Source organism: Oryctolagus cuniculus, chromosome 2 (assembly GCF_964237555.1).
Source record: "Oryctolagus cuniculus chromosome 2, mOryCun1.1, whole genome shotgun sequence".
In the NCBI taxonomy this organism is placed as follows: domain Eukaryota; kingdom Metazoa; phylum Chordata; class Mammalia; order Lagomorpha; family Leporidae; genus Oryctolagus; species Oryctolagus cuniculus.
The window spans coordinates 85,565,372-85,586,694 of NC_091433.1; the positions used below are offsets into that span (position 1 = coordinate 85,565,372).

General features: G+C 45.8%; 1 protein-coding gene across 7 annotated transcripts in view; it reads left to right on the plus strand.

Annotated features, from left to right (window-relative positions):
* UNC5D (unc-5 netrin receptor D) overlaps positions 1–21,323 on the plus strand; it is a 585,082-nt gene that overhangs the window by 358,540 nt on the left and 205,219 nt on the right. For all 7 annotated transcript variants that reach the window (XM_051833981.2, XM_051833975.2, XM_051833985.2 and 4 more), the window contains exon 4: positions 20,866–20,969. In XM_051833981.2, coding sequence (XP_051689941.1) covers positions 20,866–20,969 — 104 coding nt within the window. The remainder of the gene's footprint in view (positions 1–20,865; positions 20,970–21,323) is intronic.

Sequence of the window (21,323 nt, forward strand, 5' to 3'; positions counted from 1 at the left end):
TGTATGGACCATAATTTTGAGTAACCAGACTCTGAAATACCTTTATGCAGAACCATTTGGGAAATGTTGACTTAGTCCACTCACCTAGCTTCTTTTTTTTTTTTTTAAAGATTTATTTATTTATTTGAAAGTCAGAGTTACACAGAGAGAGGAAAGGCAGAGAGAGAGAGAGAGATTGAGAGATCTTCCATTAGCAGGTTCACTCCCCAGATGGCTGCAACAGCTGGAACTGCGCCAATCGGAAGCCAGGAGCCAGGAGCTTCTTCTGGGTCTCCCATGTGGGCGCAGGGGCCCAAGGACTTGGACCATCCTCCACTGCTTTCCCAGGCCACAGCAGAGAGCTGAACAGGAAGTAGAGCAGCTGGGTCTCGAACCAGCGCCCATATGGGATGCCGGCACTTCAGGCCAGGGCATTAACCCACTGCACCACAGCGCCGGTCCCTCACCTAGCTTCCTAACACCAGGGTGAGTTACTTACTTGACCTAAGGTGCTCTCGGTTGATTACAGACATGGGATCAGATCATGGATTTCTCACCCTACCCCACCCCAGCATGGCCTTCAGTGTTCATGCTACAAGGCCATGTTGTCTCTACCTTGTTAAATAGTGGCTTGAGAGCCATCATGTGAAGGTTCATGAGCATTTTGTGCATTTGAGTGGGTTGTTTGAGGACAGCATCGATTCCTCTCCTTTCTTCTTCTGTTTATGAGTACGTTGCATTCCTTCGCACAGTTAAGTTTCAGTGTGTGGCGCGTGCACACACACACACACACACACGTGCATGCTCCACTTTAGGAGCCAAAGTGCCTGTCAAGCTGTTGTTTTTTTCCATAATGATTCCACACTGTGTCAGGGAGATACCGGCTGCCCATCCAACTGCCTGGGGCTGGAAATAGCTGAGGCCTAGTTTCAAAAGTGATTTTACAAAGGTAAAAATAAATAAATAAATCCAACCCACAGCTCCCACTACGATGCTGGCAGGAGCCCGTCTCTAGGGAACAACTCCCACAGGTCCTCTCATTTGTGTGGTTCAGTGGGGCTGGAGGAGGATGGGCACAAGGCAGCATCTGTCACTTCTGGGGCTGGACAGTTGTCAAAACCTGGAATATTCAATCATTTGTCGTTGTTTATTTTCACAGGAGAACATTTGGCTGTGTAGCTCTTTCTCTTCCTTGTTTTTCTTCCTCTTCATCTGCTTATAAACTGTTGTGCTTCTGTCGTTAACCCTTGGGAAGTCAAACTCTTGTTGATGCTTGGGACGTATCTACAGTACTGCGGTTAGAACTGGGGAAGAAAATTGGGGAAGAAGGAAACAGTTGCCTCTCAGAGTCAAACCTGTTGGCCATGTAAAAGAAAACAGCAGGAAACCACTATTTTGTTGATTTTTAAAAAATCTATAAAATGTGGTATGTGCTGGATATAATTTAAATATGCTGCCTATTCGAGACACCTCCAAAATATCTATGCAGTTTAGCCAAGAGTGAAGGAAGAAATTAGAAGAAAGTCTCATTTCAAAACCATGATACTCACTGCTTCTTTTATAAGCTCATAGTAAAAATAGTGGTTTTGTTCATTTGCTTTTGGAGGGGCTCGACTTTTTTTGAAAACCATGAGAGGCATCCAATTAAACCTTGATACAGTGTTCAGCTTCATGGCTTTGATAAATAATTTCACCTTCCGAGAACTATCATTGCCCCCTGTCTCCAGCCTGCGAAATTAAATATACATAACTACAGGCACACCTCCCTGGCGCTAAGATTCAGCCTAAACCCACATTTCCAGTCTTATCTCCCATGACATCCGTGTGAGAGTCTGCACCTCCGCTGAGTGACATGACTGAGATGCCTAGATTCTGGGACATGGAAGTCACTTTTCCACTCCCTGATTTGTTGGTATTTTTCCTCCCTGGAGCCTCTTCTCAGTCTTATCGCTCTCACTTGGGTGTGTTTCCATCCAATCCCCCTGGACAATGCCCATCTTGCGTGCTATGTCCTTCACAAAACCTAGCTTAGCAAATCATTTAATGCTTTTTGACCTCAACAACCTTCCACTAATGAAGCCATTGAAGGCTATAATCTCTAGTATACCAGGCTTCAAAACTCCAAAATTCTGTGAATTTTATTCACAGAATTCTGTGAATTCTATTCTTAAAATTCTTACAGGGGCCACACAAAATTCTGTGTGTGTCTTTGACACCTCAGTGCATTCGCTTAGTACATCTCCTATGATATTTAACACAAGTTGAAGTTACTTGTAGATTAGTTTTGCTCGTCAGATTATAGCCTGCTTTAAGATTCGACCTGCAGTGCCCTCATTTTCGTGACCTCTGAGCCCAGAGCAGAGCACTATATGTCACCTGTGTGTCACCAACGTCGATTGGATTGGAAAGCCACCTTTTGTTAGCTATACGGCATGTGCCACGGTACTAACCAGGCATCTGGCTTCTTCGCACATCTGCATTTCACAAGGACACTCACGTCAGGATCATCTTTGTCCTCCCTTATTTGTGCACTCCTGATAATCTGTGGCACTCTGAAGAAGAGGTCAACAAGGGAAAGGCGAGTAATGCAGCATTGCAAACACTTGACTCTGACATGCATTGCATTGCACTGCTCAGCATGGTCTCTACTGCTCCCTTCCTCCCTGTGCAGAGCATAGAACACATTCCCAGATTAGAGAAACTGGTGTTAAGACCAAGCTTCCATACGTAGGACACGTCTCGCAGATGCTGAAAGCCTCCGTCACTTACCCAGGGAGAAAGGGCACAGTATTTCTCGACCCAAGGTCAGTCCTCTCCTCTCCACTGGCATTAATGTACAAGAAGACCATGGAAGGATGTGAGAGTCTGGGCCCTGGCTAAACTGGTGTACTGCGTCCGAGCACCTAGCCAGGGAAGGGAAGGAGTGCTGACTGCAGCCTACAGTCCTCTAGCAGAGAATACACCTTGGAATATTGTTGCACTCACCTGAAGGAATGGCACAAAGGTGCAATTGTCCAAGCAAGCTTTGTGCTCATGGTGGTTCTGTTTACACAAACATGGCACATAGGCCTGTGGCAGTCACTTGTGAGACTCCCCCTGTTAAAGAATGAAGAGTCATTCTTGCAAACTGTCGGCAGCAGGATCTTGAATCAAGCGCGTGGTGCTGTGCGGCTGCAGGGGTCACACACCTTGGAAGTTAGTCCTGAGAAGTCAGTTTACACCACGAACGGTTATAAAGAAAAAAAATAATTGGCCTAGAAAATGTAGAGACACATTCAAACTTTCTCATGTAGAAAAGGGAATGGAACTTTTTGCTCTACAGCCAGAAGCAACATCACAGGAATTAGGGGTTCCGGTGGCTTATTTAGGGTTGAGCTACAGTCCGAAATGCCGAGTGATGGAACATTCTTCCTATGGCTATAACGCCCTATCAACTGAACACAAGCAAGCAGAGGATGCCCAGGGTACCTCAGAAAGCTTATGGAAAAATGAAAGCATGTTTATGTTAGCATAAAAAATTCTTACAGGGGCCAGCGCTGTGGCGCAGTGGATTAAAGCCCTGGCCTGACTCGCCGGCATCCCATATAGGCACCGGTTCAAGAGCTGGCTGCTCCACTTACCATCCAGCAGCTTTCTGCTACGGCCTGGGAAAGCAGTAGAAGATGGCCCAAGTCCTTGGGCCCCGCACCCACGTGGGAGACCTGGAGGAAGCTCCTGGCTTTGAATCGGCACAGCTCCAATCATTTCGCCATCTGGGAAGTGAACCAGAGGATGGAAGACCTCCTTCTCTCTCTGCCTCTCCTTTCCTCTCTCTCTGCAACTATGACTTTCAGATAAATAAATATTTAAAAAACATTCTTACAAACCTTGCATGTGGCAGATCTTCATGTTCACAGAAAATTCCTATTATGGAAAAAATGCTTGTATTTTAATTTTATCTACACCAACAGAAGCTTAACTTTTGATTTTGTTTTTATTTTATTTGAGAGTCAGAGAGACAGAGAAAGAGGGGCAGAATGCTTCTTTCCACCGCTTCACTCCCCCAATGCTCTCAGTGGCTGGACCTGGGCCAGGCTAAAACCGGAATCCCACATTGGTGGGAGGGACCCAATTACTTGAGCCTTCCAAAGTGCACTAATGAGCAGGAGGCTGGGATCAGGAGCAGAGATGAGATTCAAGTGCAGGCACTCCAGTGTGGGACATGCACATCTTAACTGCTTAACTCGAGGTCAAAGATCTGTCCCCTGAACATCTTTTAATTCCATTTCTGCGTGAGTTTTTTGATGCATCCTTTTATTTGCTTCTGAAAATGCCATCTGCGCCTGGGACACTGCTGCGAAGCTTTGTGGACATAAGAAGTCACAAGAGAGACAAAGCACGTCTTTTCGAAGCACCTGCTGTATTTCTGTTTAGGTCATTAAAAGTAAATATAAAAACAGTATATGGAGTAGAAGGCAAAATTTGCATGAATTTGGGAGCTGCACTTTGTACGTGTCTGTTCTTTCTAGGCTCCACGCGTAGATGGCCTGGGGTTATGTTTTGTCCCCTGTGTAGGGATGCTTCAGTAGAAAATGTGGGAAATGCTGAATTGTAAGAGACTACGGTACCAGGAATAGAATAGAATGATTTGTAAAGAATGGATACACATTGTCCTACATTTGTTTCGCATAAGCACAGTTGAAAGTACCAACCTTAATATCTGGGACCAATAAGGGCAGAAGTGCGTTGCTTATCTTAGTGTAGATGGCGAAAAAGGAAATTTCCCAGAACAATATTCCTTCAGGCTATTTGTTGCCAACCATTATTTTACCAAGAATAATTTGCAGAAATGTAGCCATCACTGTTTTAGGAAATCCTAGTTTAATTTAGCCTCCCATTCTTACGGTGAAATTCAACTTAAAGGTCCCGGAAAATGGCTACTTCTATAAAAAACAGTAAAAATGGGCTGGCGCTGTGGCTCACTTGGCTAATCCTCCTCCACCTGCGGTGCCAGCACTCTGGGTTCTAGTCCTGGTTGGGGCGCCGAATTCTGTCCCGGTTGCTCCTCTTCCAGTCCAGCTCTCTGCTGTGGCCCGGGAGTGCAGTGGAGGATGGCCCAAGTGCGTGGGCCCTGCACCTGCATGGGAGACCAGGAGGAAGCACCCGGCTCCTGGCTCTTGGATCGGCACAGTGCTGGCTGTAGCAGTCATTTGGGGAGTGAACCAATGGAAGGAAGACCTTTCTCTCTGTCTCTCTCTCTCACTGTCTAACTCTGCCTGTCAAAAAAAAAAAAAAATTAGTAAAAATGTATTGGGGAAGTAGATATAGATTTTATTTCAATTCAGCTCTCATCATTTTTTGTCCTACTAAAGAAATCTTATGATACAAAATACAAATGAGCCATAAGCAAAACAAACAGTTGTTAATCTTTGAAGACACTGAGCCTGGTGATGTTCTTAAATGGATTTTACATCCTTCCACCAGGGTGTGTAAGGACGAGGGAGTGTCTTCCAGAAACTAGCAAAGGAATGCTAACTAAATTTGTCAAGCAATCATGAATAATTAAGTATCTAGCTTGTTTTAGGCAACACAATAATCAATAGCTTACTGTCCCTTTCTTTAGAGTCCAGTGGGGGAGTAATTCCAACGTGGTGTGGCTATGCATAGGCACAAAGTGTGCTTTAGCCCATTAGAGGAGCAATTTGTTGAATCCCTGAGGCCTGAGATTTATGTCCTGAGTTAACAGCTGAGGTCATTCCTTAGGAAGAATGAGGATTACAATTTTAAAAACATGCATTAAGGAAAGACCTTGAGTAATTGCACAGATGAATGGAACAGCATGGCCTGTGTGTAGGCAAACAAGCCATGCTGTATTCGTAGTAAGTAAATTGCAAGGTTACAGGAGTTAGAGCCTCCTGGGAGAAGTAGATAGATCAAGTTATAGAGGATATTTGAATTTTTTCTTACGAGTTTAGATTGTTCCAGGATGTGGTTTGGGACCATGGAGGTCTCATATTTTCCCGATGCTTCCATTCCCTAGGGTACATTTAAGGAGAGCAAGTCCTAGGAAAAGGAAGCTTTGCACATGTCCATGAAGCTGCTGGTGGGGCCTGAACTTATGGAAGGATATTATAGGTTGAAGAGGAAGGGGCAAATTTGGAGTCCCAGGGGGGGATTAAAGAGTATGGGGCTGCATATCAATGAGGCTAAGAGGAAGAAAGACAGGAGTGTAGGGACTGCTGCAGGTTTGGGGCTTTCTTGGTTTCTGGTTAAGTGACTGAACCGATGGTGAGATGACAGAGTAGAAGAAACTAGTTGGTGAGCAAGGTACTGGGTTCAGGTTCTGATCACATTCTATGTGGTCCTCAATGAATTTTATCATGACATTGTCTTCTACAAGTCTAATACTCAGGGATGTAAGATCTGGATCAAAAACACAGAACCAACAGTTGCTGGCAACTTGTTGGTAGGTAGGATAGTTGATTTCTGTTAGGAAGATAGGAGGAGCAAGATTTTAATCAGAATTTTTTTTACAGATCTGTTTATTTGAAAGGCAGAGTTACAGAGAGGCAGAGGCAGAGAGAGAAACAGAGATTGATCAATCTTCCATCTGCTGTTCACTCCCCAAATGGCTGCAACAGCCAGGGCAAAGCCAGGCTGAAGCCAGGAGCTTCTTCCAGGTCTCCCACATGGTTTGAAAGGCCCAAGTACTTCAGCCATCCTCTGCTTCTGTCCCAAGTGCATTAGCAGGGAGCTGGTTTGGAAGTGGAGTAGCCTGGAGCTGCAGCCATATGGGATTTCAGTTTCTTTTTTTTTTTTTTTTTAATTTTTTTTTTTTGACAGGCAAAGTGGACAGTGAGAGAGAGAGACAGAGAGAAAGGTCTTCCTTTGCCGTTGGTTCACCCTCCAATGGCCGCCGCGGCCGGCGCACCGCGGCCGGCGCACCACGCTGATCCGACGGCAGGAGCCAGGAGCCAGGTGCTTTTCCTGGTCTCCCATGGGGTGCAGGGCCCAAGCACCTGGGCCATCCTCCACTGCACTCCCTGGCCACAGCAGAGAGCTGGCCTGGAAGAGGGGCATCCGGGACAGAATCCGGCGCCCCAACCGGGACTAGAACCCGGTGTGCCGGCGCCGCTAGGCGGAGGATTAGCCTAGTGAGCCGCGGTGCCGGCCAGGGATTTCAGTTTCTGAAATGGTTATTCTTTAAAAAAAAAAAAAAAAATCCAAACACAGCCTGACTTCTCCCAGTGACTTCCCCAACTTCTTACCATTGGCTCCAGAGGAATCAACTCCCAGCTCTCCTTCCCCCGGAGCCCATGGCTTCCCATGACCCCTGCAGCCACATAATTGCATTCTTCCTTCTATATCAGCCATGGTTCCTGATTCACAGCCTTATGCAATTCTCTTCTCCTGGAAAGCATCCCACAGAATGAGCAGTTGGCTCGTGTGGGCTGTAATTTCATCCGTGTCGTTTCTTAGGTCTGCTAATAAGATTTAAAATAGGGATCACCAAACAGCTCCTGACCAAAGTGGACTCGGAGGCTTGTTCTTCTGGCATGGTCAGCTTAAGGTAAAGCAAAGTACAACCTGCCTGCCTTCCCTTCAGCTGCTCCGTGGGGCCAGGCAGGTGTTGGGGGTGCCTGATGTTTGATGACAGAGCCCGCTGTTGATGTGTTCAGGACACGGGTCATGCATCGCCATGCTGACCTGCTCACAGCACTGGCCATGGCTTGTCCTGGCTGACCTTCCTGACACCGGGGAAGCTCACGGTAGGAGAGACTCGAAAGTCCAAGCATACAGTTAGAATGTATTTCTTCTTGCCGCTGGGTTGGCTTCTCTTCGTGACTCGTCCCTCCCTTTTTTCTCTTCCATCCCTCTGCAGTACTGCTACTGAATTATAACGAGGTGGCGAGCATTGAGATGGTGAGGATATGTTTAGGTCCTTTCTTTTCAAGCTCCTTGCTAGTTCACATTGCTATCATTACCTGTGGTGGGCTGGGGGGTCCCTAAGGCAAGTCAGGGCTGTGGTGTTCTTAAGGTTTGTTCCGTCCACCATGTGGTTGCTTTTGCTTGGGCGTGTCCATCAGGGTGGGGAGCCGCACAGGAGCTCTCACGCTGCTGCAGGGGTGCGGGGATTGAGCCACTTCAGGATGGGCAGGGCTGACAGAAGGGAGAGGAGCAGTGTGTCCTTTCCACCTGCTATTTGGGAGCAGAGCAGCCCCTAGCAGCCAGTGGCTCCTGGCACTGAACTTGCTTGTTCCCCTTTCAAAAACCCTTTGACTTGGTGGCTATTTCTGTATCCAACCACAACTTACTTAATTTTCCCATTAGCAGTGCAAGTAGAAGAGTAAGACTCCCACAGATACTCTGTGTGACACTTAGGGATATCGTATCCCTGTAGCTTTCAGTGCAATGTGATCTAAAGATACAAAAGGTGTCATCAGCTGTATTTGTATTTTATTTAATACCTTAAGAGAGCAGAGAATTTCTATGCTTTCACCTAATGCCTTTTTCTGTTAAAGATTGTTAAGATCTACTATTTAGGTCAGCAGTCAGCTGTCCTTTGCATATTGACACCGTCAAATCAATACTCAGAAAAGTGCCTTCTATGGAGCTCAGAGACAAGGCTCAGAAATCCCTCTACGCACCCCTGGTTTCCTTAAATGTGGTTCCCATCCACAGCCCTTCTCTGGGGGAGGAGACGCCGAGTGGTTTCTGAGACACAGGTGGCCACGTTGTCCCACTTCTGCCTGTTGCAGCCCCCACTGGGGCAGGAGCATATGTCTGGGCAGGTGAGCAGCACGGGCTGACTCAGGGAGAGACTCCCTCAAGAGGATTAAAGTGCTCTTGTGTGTTAGTTCGTCATCTGTGAGTAGGACCTGGTCTCCAAAGAGATCAAGTCCTGGAAGTCTCTCAGTCATTTCAAGAGAAGGGAAAAAGTACAGAAAGAAATGCAGGGAGTTGTGGCCCTGAGATCCTTGAAGCTGGGAGTCAACACACGCAGCAGACAGACTGATGCTGTTGAGACAGAATAGCAAGGGGAGGGGTTGATGGGAGGGCTCAAGGGACAAGTGCAGGGTGTGTGCCCAGAAGACTATACACACATTTGATGGAACCCGGCTGGATTGCGTCACCCCCTCGTTTGACCACATCACCATCTCTCTCAGACATGGTCTCCCCGTAATTCTTACTCTTTCATCCAAGCCTGCTCCTGAGGTCTTCCTTAGTTTCCTGTCAGTCCTAGATTCCCAGTTACGGTCGTTTGGAGATAAGCATCTGGTGCAGCCATTAAGACACCGCGTGGGGGGCTGGCGCCCTGGCTCACTTGGTTAATCCTCCGCCTGTGTCGCCAGCATCCCATATGGGCACTGGGTTCTAGTCCCGGTTGCTCCTCTTCCAGTCCAGCTTTCTGCTGTGGCCTGGGAGGGCAGTGGAGGATGGCCCAAGTGCTTGGGCACCTGTACCCATGTGGGAGACCAAGAAGAAGCACCAGGCTCCTGGCTTCAGATTGGCATAGCTCTGGCCGTAGCGGCCATTTGGGGGATGGACCAACAGAAGGAAGACCTTTCTCTTTGTCTCTCTCTTACTGTCTAACTCTGCCTGTCAGAAAAAAAAAAGCACAGCTTGGGACACCTGTGTTCCATGTTGGAGTGCCCATGTTTGAGTCCCTGCTCAGCTTTTGTTTCCAGCTTCTTGATAAAATTCACTCTGGGATGAAGCTTAGAGAGTTGTGTCCCTGCCACTCACCCGGGAGACCTGGGTTGAGTTCCTGTGTCCTGGCTTTGGCCTGGCCCAGTCCTAGCTGTCAGGTGCATTTAGGGAGAGCACCAGCAGATGGAAGAGCTCTATTTCTCTTTCTGTGTCTCTCTCTCTGCCTTTCAAACAGAACAAACAAGCAGACTGAGTATAAATAAAAACCTATGACAGTTTAGAAAAAGGGACAAAAGATTTTTATCTTCTTAATTTGGAATAAATCCTCAATTTCTTGCTGGAAATGGATGTGTGTGTGTGTGTGTGTGTGTGTGTGTCCTTGTAAACAAAAGAAAATGAAATTTACTGGGTTGAGAGTAGCTCAATAGAGACCAGGCAAAATTAGTTATCAAAGCACTTTGGAACACTGCAGCTGTTTTTACACTCCCCTGCTACCCCCGTAGTGTGTCCCTGCTGCTGATGCAACCATAGCTACTCCCTCGACAACACTGCTAGTTATAAAATGCTTTATTGATAGTAGCAGTTTACAGAAGAGCACAGGGGACCCAACAAGGCCCCAATGTCATTTTATGGTCCTGCATGGCAGGACTCTTGGCATCAGCCAAACGTCCTCCTGTCTCAGTAGGTAGAGCCTGCTCAGCCCTGGCCCCAGGTGGCAGGGGATCGTGAAGAGCCCATGGTGATGCCGCTGTGGCGGTGGTGGCCCTTCTTGGCTATTGCTACAAGATTCGCTCAGCAGGCATAATTGCTGCAATACCCAAGAAGTTTAGGAAAGAAAAAATGTCACACGGATGTCTCTGACATAGAGGAATCCACCCACAGAGGTGTGCTTTATAAAGTGCCAATTGTCACTCAGGCTGAAATAAGAACCAGATGATCCCAAAGAAAGGTATGAAGTATAACAGAGGAACAGCTTCACATCAGTATAGATCCATGGGTCCGGAAATAGATCTATAAATCAGAATGCAAGTGTCCAAGCAAGGAACAGGGGTTAAGCCAGGCCGGCAAGACTTGAGCATCTATGCTGTGCCTGATCCAGCAGATGGTCATGAGGAGGAGAGAAAGGTCCTGACAGAAGCCCTTTATATGTGTCACTGGGAAACTGGAGTCAGTATCTGGCTTCCCTGGGCCATAGCTTTTTAGGGCTTGAAGAATGAGGAAGAACCAGATGAGGGCATTGGCCTTGACTTCCATTTTGCTGGTGTGCATCTGTTCTGCATTTGAACCAACTCTTTGATATCAACAAATGATGTGGTTGTGGTTCAGTTACAAATTCCTTTTATCTGTGGCAACCGTGTGTGTGTGTGGTTCCTGTGTGGGTGGGAAAGATTCAAAGTTGATTTGAGTACCAGTGTAGTTGGACAATTAATGGGACCTTGTACCATCCTCTTGCAATCTTAACAAATGGCTATGACTATGACTATTTGAAGGAATGCGTATGATTTTTCACTGGCTGATTTGTTTTGAATGAGTAAATTATTTTTATTTCATTGCATTAACTGCCAGAACATTGAATGAACTGATCCCTCCCTCGTGTTGCTGAGCTGCAAAGAGCTATTATTCGGAATTGAATTTGTATTGATTTTCTCGTGCTACAGTGACTTTCCTAACATAGTAACATGAGGGGAAAATGAGAAAAAGGCCAAAGAGGGCATGGGGTGAAGAAGGGGTGGCTGCTACTTCCTGTGGCCTAGTTCTGCCTGTGATACCTGCTGGCAGGTGTCCCTGACTTCAGATGATCCTGTTGCTGGTTGTATAATTGACGGAGTAGCCAAGTACCTGGTGTGGATGTCTCTCCCTCCTCTTCCCTTCTGTCTTCGTAGTCGTTGGAGGGGGCATTGTTGATATTCTGCTGTGGAACTGGGGGATGACAGCGGGAAGAAGAAGCTCAAAGAGACAAAGGAAGGTGCCAAGTTGGTCTGTTCTGATGGCTGTTAGTGTCATTCAGTGGGGAGATGATAAACGTGTCATTTTCCCACCACCGTAGTATCTCTTCTTGATTTGCTTTGCCTGGTCATCACAAGTATTCGAGGCTGAGTCACCTGTTAGTGTTTATCATTCTTTCAGATGAAACAGGAGCTCCATTCATTCATTCATTCAGTAGTTCAAAAAATATGAAGACACTTGATTAAATTCTTGTCAAAATGGAAACAAGGCCAGCGCCGCGGCTCACTAGGCTAATCCTCTGCCTGCGGCGCAGGCACCCTGGGTTCTAGTCCCGGTTGGGGCGCCGGATTCTGTCCTGGTTGCTCTTCCAGTCCAGCTCTCTGCTGTGGCCCAGGAAGGCAGTGGAAGATGCCCCAAGTGCTTGGCCCTGCACCCCATGGGAGACCAGGAGGAAGCACCTGGCTCCTGGCTTTGGATCAGCGCAGTGCGCTGGCCATAGCAGCCATTTGTGGAGTGAACCAATGGAGGGAAGACCTTTCTCTCTCTCTGTCTCTCTCTGTCTGACTCTGCCTGTCCAGAAAAAAAAAAGAAAAAAAAAAAGAAACAAAAGATGAGTTTATTTTTGTGTCAGCAATTGTTCACTTTTGTACATTTTTTTCATAATACAAATTTTCCGTCATACCCTTGTGTATGTGTGGATTTCAAAAGGTTTCATATAAAAATAAATTTATCTTTTGATTCTGTTCTTCCCATAAATTTCATATGGTCCTTCTTGCTTCCTGCTTTGATAGACATCATAGAAGTGAAACTTGTACGATAAAATGAAACAAAATGTACTTCTCCTCTGGCTTCCGGTTCCCTGTGGCTCAGCGCATAGACTCTTGACAACTCTTAGGAGAGAGGGATTTGCTTTACATTATTTTGGTGGGCGGTTGAGAAGCAATCCATATTCATTACAGAAACTTTGAAACATGAAGAAACAGAGGAAGAAAATAACATACATCCATAATCATCCAGTGACAAATTTTTTAAAATGTGGAGCAATTTCATTTTAAGTTTTTTTTCCTATAACACTTACAATAATCCCAAGCCAGTTGCTATTTTCAGAAGATAGAGTTTTATATTTGTGAACCACATCTTAAAATGTTCCATCTTTAAAAAAAAGTTCCATCTTTATGCAGATATAATGCAGTTTGGTTCAGTTCCCTTATAGAGAATAATACGACAGTTCTTGTTTCTCCCACGGACCCTGTGTACATGATGATGAATGAGATCAGAAGTTAGACATCGATTTAGGGGTCACCTTCTGACTATAGAGGAGGGCCTTCAAAGAGTTTGTGGAAAATGGAATTAAAAGTTAATTTGAGGCCGGCGCCACGGCTCAATAGGCTAATACTCCGCCTTGCGGCACCAGCACACCGGGTTCTAGTCCCGGTCGGGGCACTGGATTCTGTCCCGCTTGCACCTCTTCCAGGCCAGCTCTCTGCTGTGGCCCGGGAGTGCAGTGGAGGATGGCCCACGTGCTTGGGCCCTGCACCCCATGGGAGACCAGGATAAGTACCTGGCTCCTGCCATCGGATCAGCACAGTGCGCCGGCTGCAGCGCGGCGGCCATTGGAGGGTGAACCAACGGCAAAGGAAGACCTTTCTCTCTGTCTCTCTCTCTCACTGTCCACTCTGCCTGTCAAAAAATAAATAAAAAAATAAAAAATTTAATTTGAGTGCAAAACAATTTTGACATTCGTACGCAGTTATTCCAAATACACATTTTCTGCACACTTTTTGAAGGCCCACGATATGCATGGACTTCAAAATGTTTTACACTGGAAGATGCAACATTTAATTCCATTTTTCCATGAATTCTTGAAGTGCCTCCCACTAATAGAAGAGTAAGTTGGATTTTTGAAAGAGCATACAGGTTGGGCATTTAGCCTAGCAGTTGTGGTGTTGGTCATGATGCCCATGTCCATGCCCCATGTGTTGGGGAACCTGGGTTCCATGCCTGGTCTCGGCTCCTGACACCATGTTCCTGCTCATGCAGACATGGGAGGAAGTGGTTATGGCTCCACTAATGGGGTTCCTGCCACCTGCGCAGGCGACTTGGAGTGTTCCAGCAGGATCCAGTCCCAACTGTTGTGGGCATTTGCAGACTGAACCCAAAGATGGGAACATTCCTGTATCCCACCACCATCTGTCTCCCTACCTCTCAATTTTGTTTTTCTTTTTAAAGAGTGTACTTACGTGATATGATGACTCATGGCAAGAGAGGTAGCTGGTCAAGCATTTTGCAGAGGCTTGAAGAAGAAATGAGAGGACAAGTACATGTTTTAAAAGAGCAGTAGACTGGGTTAGACTTGAACCTGGAGTTCCTAGAATGTCATTACCAGGCTTGTGAAAGGCTCTGTGTCTGCTCAGATCTCACTTTCTCTGAGAAGGTTTCCTGCAGTCACTAACGTAGGTGCCACAGTACTACATGTAGATGCAACTTCCTACTCGTCCATCCCATCATCACCTGTCTCATCACCCATCCTTCAGCCTCTTATCTGCTTGTTGGATATCTGTGGGAGGTACGGGGTAGGTCTGCCTCATGTTCAGTGAAGTACCTCCACTGCAGGGCACAGTGTCCAGCCCATGCCATAGTGTGGGTGAATGAAGGAGGCTGTTACACGTGTGCTGAACACCTGACGGCAGATCAGCAGAAGGGCTGCTTATGCCAACAAGCTTTGAATGCCGAGGCAACCACTCTCAAATGGAAGCAGATGCATTCAATAACAATGCATATACTACACTTGGGGTGAATAATATTTACCTGGTAAAAATACGTATACAAGACAGACAATTAGTCATCTGAATACCCTCTCCCACTTATTTTATATACTGTTTCTTCATTAGCAGGGACCTGGATTGGAAGTGGAGCAGTGAGGACTTGAACTAGCATTTCAGTATGGGAAGTTGTCATCTGAGACAGCAGCTTAGCCCACTAAACCACATCACTACCCCCAAACCACCCCATTTCATCATCACAGTTTATAATGGGATTTAGTAGTATATGTGACCTTTATTATTTGGCTCCCAGTGATTTTAAGGCTTTACCTGTACATGTATTTAGCATTTCATATCCATGTGGGCTGTTCATAGTAAGAATTATCATCATCACAGGAGGATGCTGCTGCTTATGCAAGCAAGGTGCCAGGAAATGGTAGTCCCAGCATTCGATTCTCAGGCATCAGCTCCCAGCCTCTCCCCAGCACGCCCTCCTGCCTGCCTCCTGGGTTTTTGAAACAGGTGATCCTTAAATATGTCCATGGTTAGGACGGAGCTTGTGTTTCTCTTTCCAGATTTTCTTTTTTTACTTATTTGTAAAATAAAATTTTTAGGTATAGAGAATATTTAGGTTTCAAAATTTTAGGTGGTTTTATTGCCCACTGCCAGGTTTGTTTGTTTGTTTAACCACAATTTCCAGATACTTAACTCATTACTTTGAGTCACTTTCCATTAGTTAATTTTAAAAATGATGTTTTCTGGGAGTGAACGTGCGTGATTGTGATCTTCTGGCCCTACCCCGTGTGAGGCTGTGGTGTGAGCTTGCTCATGAATGGTAATTTGTTTGTAAATAGGAAATGAATACTCAAGCCTTTAGCCTTTAAAAAAAAAAATAGAACGTGATTAATTGTACTGTGGTATACAAAGACATAGGGGAAGGATTTAGGCCATTTTTGTTCTAGTATTATTTAGTTCTTTTTATTTTCTGCCAAGATGGTTGTAAAAACGATATTTTTATAATTCTGTTAGTTTTGTTAAGCTTCACAATTTCTCAAGATTTGTTTTCTTTTTAAAAATATTTCACCACGCATCCAGTGAGCACTTTTGCAAACTCGTGTCTTTTTTCAGCTCAGAGAATTATTATTAAATTGATTTTTGTTTGTTTTTTTTTTCATATTGTTTCCTATTAAATTCCCATCATACATAATATTGTTTTGCTCTGTCTCCACATTATCTGTGTCATTCATTTCAGCCTTCGTCTGACAAGGTCACCATCTCGTTATCACTTTGCTTTAGTGCATTCAGCGCGTATTTATTAAGGACCTGTGATATTTAAGATACTGTGGAAGGCAGTAGGGGCTCAGGGGTGTGAGTTCCGTAGACCCTTCCTCACAGAACTGGCGATCCCACGAGGAACGTGGAATAGAAGAGCCCTACTCCAGGACTCAGACTGGCTTCCGGTGACTACCAACACAGTGGTCTCAGTCCCTAAGCACACATCTGTCATTGGTCAGACTGGAGCTGAGAGTCCCTTGTTGCCCGTCAGCTCCTTATGAGGTTCCACCGGTAGGGGGCACCAGAGGACTCTGGGCACAAGGAAGAGAGGTGGGGAAAACACTTGCTGTTCATTTTGTGTCCCTGTCAGCATCACCCCAGCTGGGTCTCTTCGTCCTGAAAATGGCGGTTGCTTCTGGTTTCCAGCTTATTAGGGACAGTGGGGGTGGGGTACTGCCTGAACCAGCGTCTTTATTTCCCTAGGAGGGTACGGCACCTGGCTGGTAGGTGCTGCCCCCTCAGAGATCCGGGCCTCCACTCCTTGGGGCCATCTTCCAAGTTCCTCAGCTGCCACCACCAACGCCCAGGGCCCTCTCCTGGGATATGTGGGCCTCGTTCAGTTTCATCTTTCTCACGTCGTCAGACCTCCTGCCTTGGGCCTCCCATCCCACTCCCTGGGGCAGGAGCTGCTTCCTCATTGGAGTCCAACAGTTCCTCCTCGCAGTTGCCCTCTGTGGCTGCAGGTTCCACGCCTACAAGGCCAGCCAACTCCAGATTGGAAATATTTGCAATAACTAATTGGATCCCTACTGAACATACGCAGAGTTCTTTCTTTTCCTTGTCATTATTCCCTTAGTATTACAGCCTAAGAACTATTTACATAGCATTTACCTTGTCTTAGGTATAACAAGTAATCTAGAAAAGGTTTAAGCCATGCAGGAGGATGTGAATAGGTTATTTGGAAATACTACTGCCCTATTTTATGCTAGGGACTTGAGCATCTGTGGGCTTTGGTAGCTGAGGGGGCCCTGGAACTGATCCCTTGTGGACACCACAGATACTGTATTACTATTTTCTGTTAAAACAGCTACTGTGCTTCCTGGTTTGCTGAGCAGATCCTGATGGGTATGCCTGTCTTTTGTTTTTGTGGTTCCATTTTCTGCATTATTTAAAATGCTGCTTACAGCCTGCATGTTAAACATACACACATAGATTTCTCACTCAGCAGTTAGGTTTTGTTCTTCATCATGGCAGTTAGTTTCTTTTCTTTCTTTCTTTCTTTCTTTTTTTTTTTTTTAAGATTTATTTTATTTATTTGAAAGACAGAGTTATAGAGAGAGGTAGAGACAGAGGTCTTCCATCCGCTGGTTCACTCCCCAGATGGACGCAATGGCCGGAGCTGTGCCGATCTGAAGCCAGGAGCCAGGAGCTTTTTCCAGGTCTCCATGCAGGTGCAGGGGCCCAAGGACCTGGACCATCTTCCACTGCTTTCCCAGGCCACAGCAGAGAGCTGGATGGGAAGTGGAGCAGCTGGGACTAGAACCGGCGCCCATATGGAATGCCGGCGCTTCAGGCCAGGGCTTTAACCCGCTGCTCCACAGCACCAGCCCCAGTTTCTTTTCTTTTCTTTTTCTAATGTTTTATTTCTTTGCGAGGCACAGTCACAGAGAGAGACAGAGATCTTTTGTCTGCTGGTTTAGGCCCCAGATGGCCACAATGGATCTCCCACATGGGTGGCAGGGTGTTGAGCACCTGGGCTGCCTTCTGCTGCCTTCCCAGGTACATTAGCAGGGTAGGAAGCAAAGCAGCTAGGATTTGAACTGGTGCTCTGATACAAGAGGCAAGAAACTTAACCTACACTGCAACCTTATGTGGAATTTAGTTTCTCCATCTCAGCCGCCATCCTGTTCAGAACTCCCTACTCTGGATTCTCAGTTGCTATTTTTTATTGCTTTTTAAGATAGCTGTTTTTTAAACAGAATATAATTTATTTGAGAGAGACAGCTCTCACCCACTGTTTGACTCCCCCAGATATCCACAATACCTGAGGCTGAGCCAGGCCAAAGTCAGGAGCCAGGAGCTCAATCCAGGTCTCCTAGATGGGTGGCGGAGACCCGAGTACTTGAGCCTCCAAGGATGCACACTAGCAGGAAGCTGGAATCAGATGCAGACCAGGACTTGGGCCAGGCACTCTGATGGAGGTGTCCCAACCAGTATCTTAACTCCGAGGCCAAATGCTCATTCTTCTTCCCTTTCCTTTTGACTTTAAAGAACTTAAATTAAAAATTAGAAATGACTCCTCTTGTCCAGTTTCGGTTCTGTCATTAGTCTCCACATCTTGTGGTGTGTGTGGGTGTTTCCCCTACTCCTAGCAGTTGCATAGGTTCCCATCTGAAGCTTTTGAGCCCTGGAAGTAAGAGAAGGTCTAAGAGCTTAGGTTGCCTGTTGCGAAACCATTGACTTCGGTGACCTCTAACGCGGATCCTAAGTGGGGTTGCAGGCACTTACCTCTGTGTCTAACAGTTTGTTTCTATAACTTTTAATTGATCCACTTGCTTCCTGCCATTTGTCTTCAAGACCTTGCCCACCTTGGGTCAGGGTCCGGGTACCAGGGTCAGGTGCAGGCCAGGACTCGGGGATACTTGGGTTTCTCTCATGGGGTGATATATGGTGCCTGGTTGGTGCCCTGTTAGCACTGTTGGGTCGCCGTGTGTGAGACACCAGTAGTTCCCTGACCAGGCCTCTCAAGGCCCTCTTTCCTTTTGTCTGCTTATCTCTGCCTTGGGGAGTGGTCTTGGGCTTGCTGTGAATAGGAACATCATGTGTCATTCGGTAGGGGCCCAATGTGACCCTGCCTCTGTGAGATGTGTTAGAAATTCCTGCAGGTTTCTTGTTTGTAGATAGTCTCCAGTCTTAAGGCATAGTGTAGACACTAGTGTGTGTGGACACATATAATTATAGTAAATATAAGTATATATTATTTATATAAATGCATTTATATAAATAAAATATACATTTATATATACATTTATATATGCATTTATATAAATATTTATGTATATTTATATATTATACATATAAATATATGTGAACATATATATTTATATAAATGTATAAATATACATTTATATACTTATATATAATATATTCCTATTAGAAAGAAAAAATTCTTATGAAAATTAAAATATATAAGTAGAAAGTAAATTATTTGTAAATTAAAATATATATTTAAAATCACAATATAGTATTTATAAGATAACACGTATTTATGAAGTCTGTTTAGTGATCTCTTGACCGAGAGTTGGGATGGAGGGAGGGAGGGCATCACTGTAGTTGTCTTCCCACCTGCTGAAGTGCTGACTGTGGTAAAGTACAGAGATAGCCATGAGCTGAGTGGTTGTTACCTGTCCTGTTTCTCCTGAGTGAGGACAGGACAGAGAAGTAAAAGATCAATAGAATTCCCCAGTTTTTGGCTCCTTGTCCTTCATCTGAGTCAATACAGATTATTCGGTGTTGTCAAAACTACACTCATTTAGCAACACTAAAGCTTCCTTTGGGAAACAAATCAGTCTCACAGAAAAGGGAAAAATAGGAGAGAGAGAGAGAGAGAGAGCGATAGAGAGCGAGCAGGGCACCACCAGCATAGCTCTTCTTTCCGTCATCAAATCGGTATCTCACATGGTACAGTCGCTCGCTCCATGACCGAGCACTTGTGATTTAGTTCTCTTGAGAAACCAATCCTATGGAGGAGGGATTTTTTGACTCAGCGATTCCTTGTTGTGCAACTGAGTACAATGTGTAGTCGAAGTGTGCGGGGAAACGTGATTTTTTTTTTTTTTAAATTCTGGGGTTTGCTCATGGTACCTTCCCTCACAATGTCGTAGCTGGTTTTGTGACCTTCCTGCCACCTGCCTGAATGCAAGTCCTGTTAAGATCTCCCAGGGCACAGCTCTGTCGCCTGCGGGAGGGAAACCATTAGGAGCAGAATTCAGAAGAAAGCAAATACACGGATGGCTCTGGTCGTCATTCACTGCGTGTCTGGGACTTGCGAAAAGCGAGTTGAATGCGTTTATACAATTTATAAAGATAGAACGGATTCCAGAGCTCTGCTCGTTACAGGGAACATATTTCATGTTATTGTAAGCACTGAAGAAAATTAAATCAATAAATCCACAGGCCATAATTTGAGATACTCAATGTGAAGAAAAATATGTTGTCTGGGAGGGGAGGGGGGGAGAGTCTTTTAAACTGAGGGAGCCTGTGAACAAGCCGGCTTGGTTCTGCAGTCCCGTGCGTTCGAGTGACAGCAAGAGTTACCCTCGTGCCTCAAGACTCTCTAAGTGTTTTCATGACACCTGCAAAGCAGGAATGCCCGCCCAGTGCTCTGCTCTTTGGAATGAAACCTCTGCGGCAGTGGAAAGCAGTGCAGAGGGAGTGCCTTTCCCCTCGCCCAGCTGTCCCTGTGCACCCCCTTCCCTGAGAAGGCTTGGCTGTTCTCATTCAGACTGGATGACTTCGCCCTCACTGGTGTGGATGCTCTGTGTGGCCGCTGGTGAGGCAGTTAACCTCTCCAAGTGTCACCCTTGCATGAATGGTAGTGCAGCTTGTTTGCAAGGTGCCTCAAGCCTTCTGTCAAGTGCATATCCAAACACCCAGCCTCGCTGTTTGACCAGGGGGTGTTGTATTTTTTAATTATATGTTTGGTTGGATAGGTTATAGATTTTGTTGTGGCTGAGTGTTGCCCCTTCTCCCTGGTTACAAATAAAACGACTAATAGGTAATCTCACTCTATTATCATCTTCTAGAGTCCCCTAGAGGGCTAAGGGAATGACAGAGGTTATAGATTAATAATGCATTCTTTAGTTAATAAAAGAAAATCATGGGCATCTCAGCTGCATAATAGCTGTGGATGGCAATTTATTAGGCCAAGTGTTTCCTCAGATGCTAGGCAGATAATGCTGGCAAAGACACAGGAAATGATGGGGGGTTTTAATAATTATTTTTTCTTCCTGATCCTCTGATAATTCTTTTCTCTTTCCCATCAGAATACAACATTAGGCACAGTTTTTGCTAAGGCTTATTTCAAATGTGTTTATGAATATTTGGGAAACGGATCCTCTCATTCTGGAACTATGGGGGCAAACAGAGACCTTTTGTTTATATCCACATGGTGGCATTAAGCTATTCTATTACATTGAACCAACTGTGACAAATTCTGGCCCTAGAGCAAAGAATAATACATATCCCCTCCCTTTTTCTTCTTTTTTTGCAGATTTACGGAAAAACTTTGAGCAAGATCCTCAAGGAAGGGAGGTTCCCATTGAAGGCATGATCGTGTTGCACTGCCGCCCACCAGAGGGCGTCCCTGCAGCTGAGGTAAGGCTCCCCAGGGACCAGACTGTCCTGTGTGGCCGCGGGTGAAGCGAACGAGGCTGTGGCTGGTTACTGTGTCGCCTGCATCCAGTTGCTAAAGATGATGAAGTTATCAGGAAGGGAATAAGCTAGAAGATCTCGTCTCCCGTCTGCTTACGCGGACACAAAGCTCTTGCTTGGCAGACTGGGGAGGAAGTGGGCTGTGTTCTGGCCCCTGGTGACCTCAGATGACATGGCCGCCATCCTCTCTGTATCCCTTTGGAGCTCTCTGATCTATGCACCTTGGCTTCTGCTTCATCTCTGAACCTGAGCTGGCAAAGTAGCAAGAAAATGTGCACGGAGAAGGAGGGAAACCCA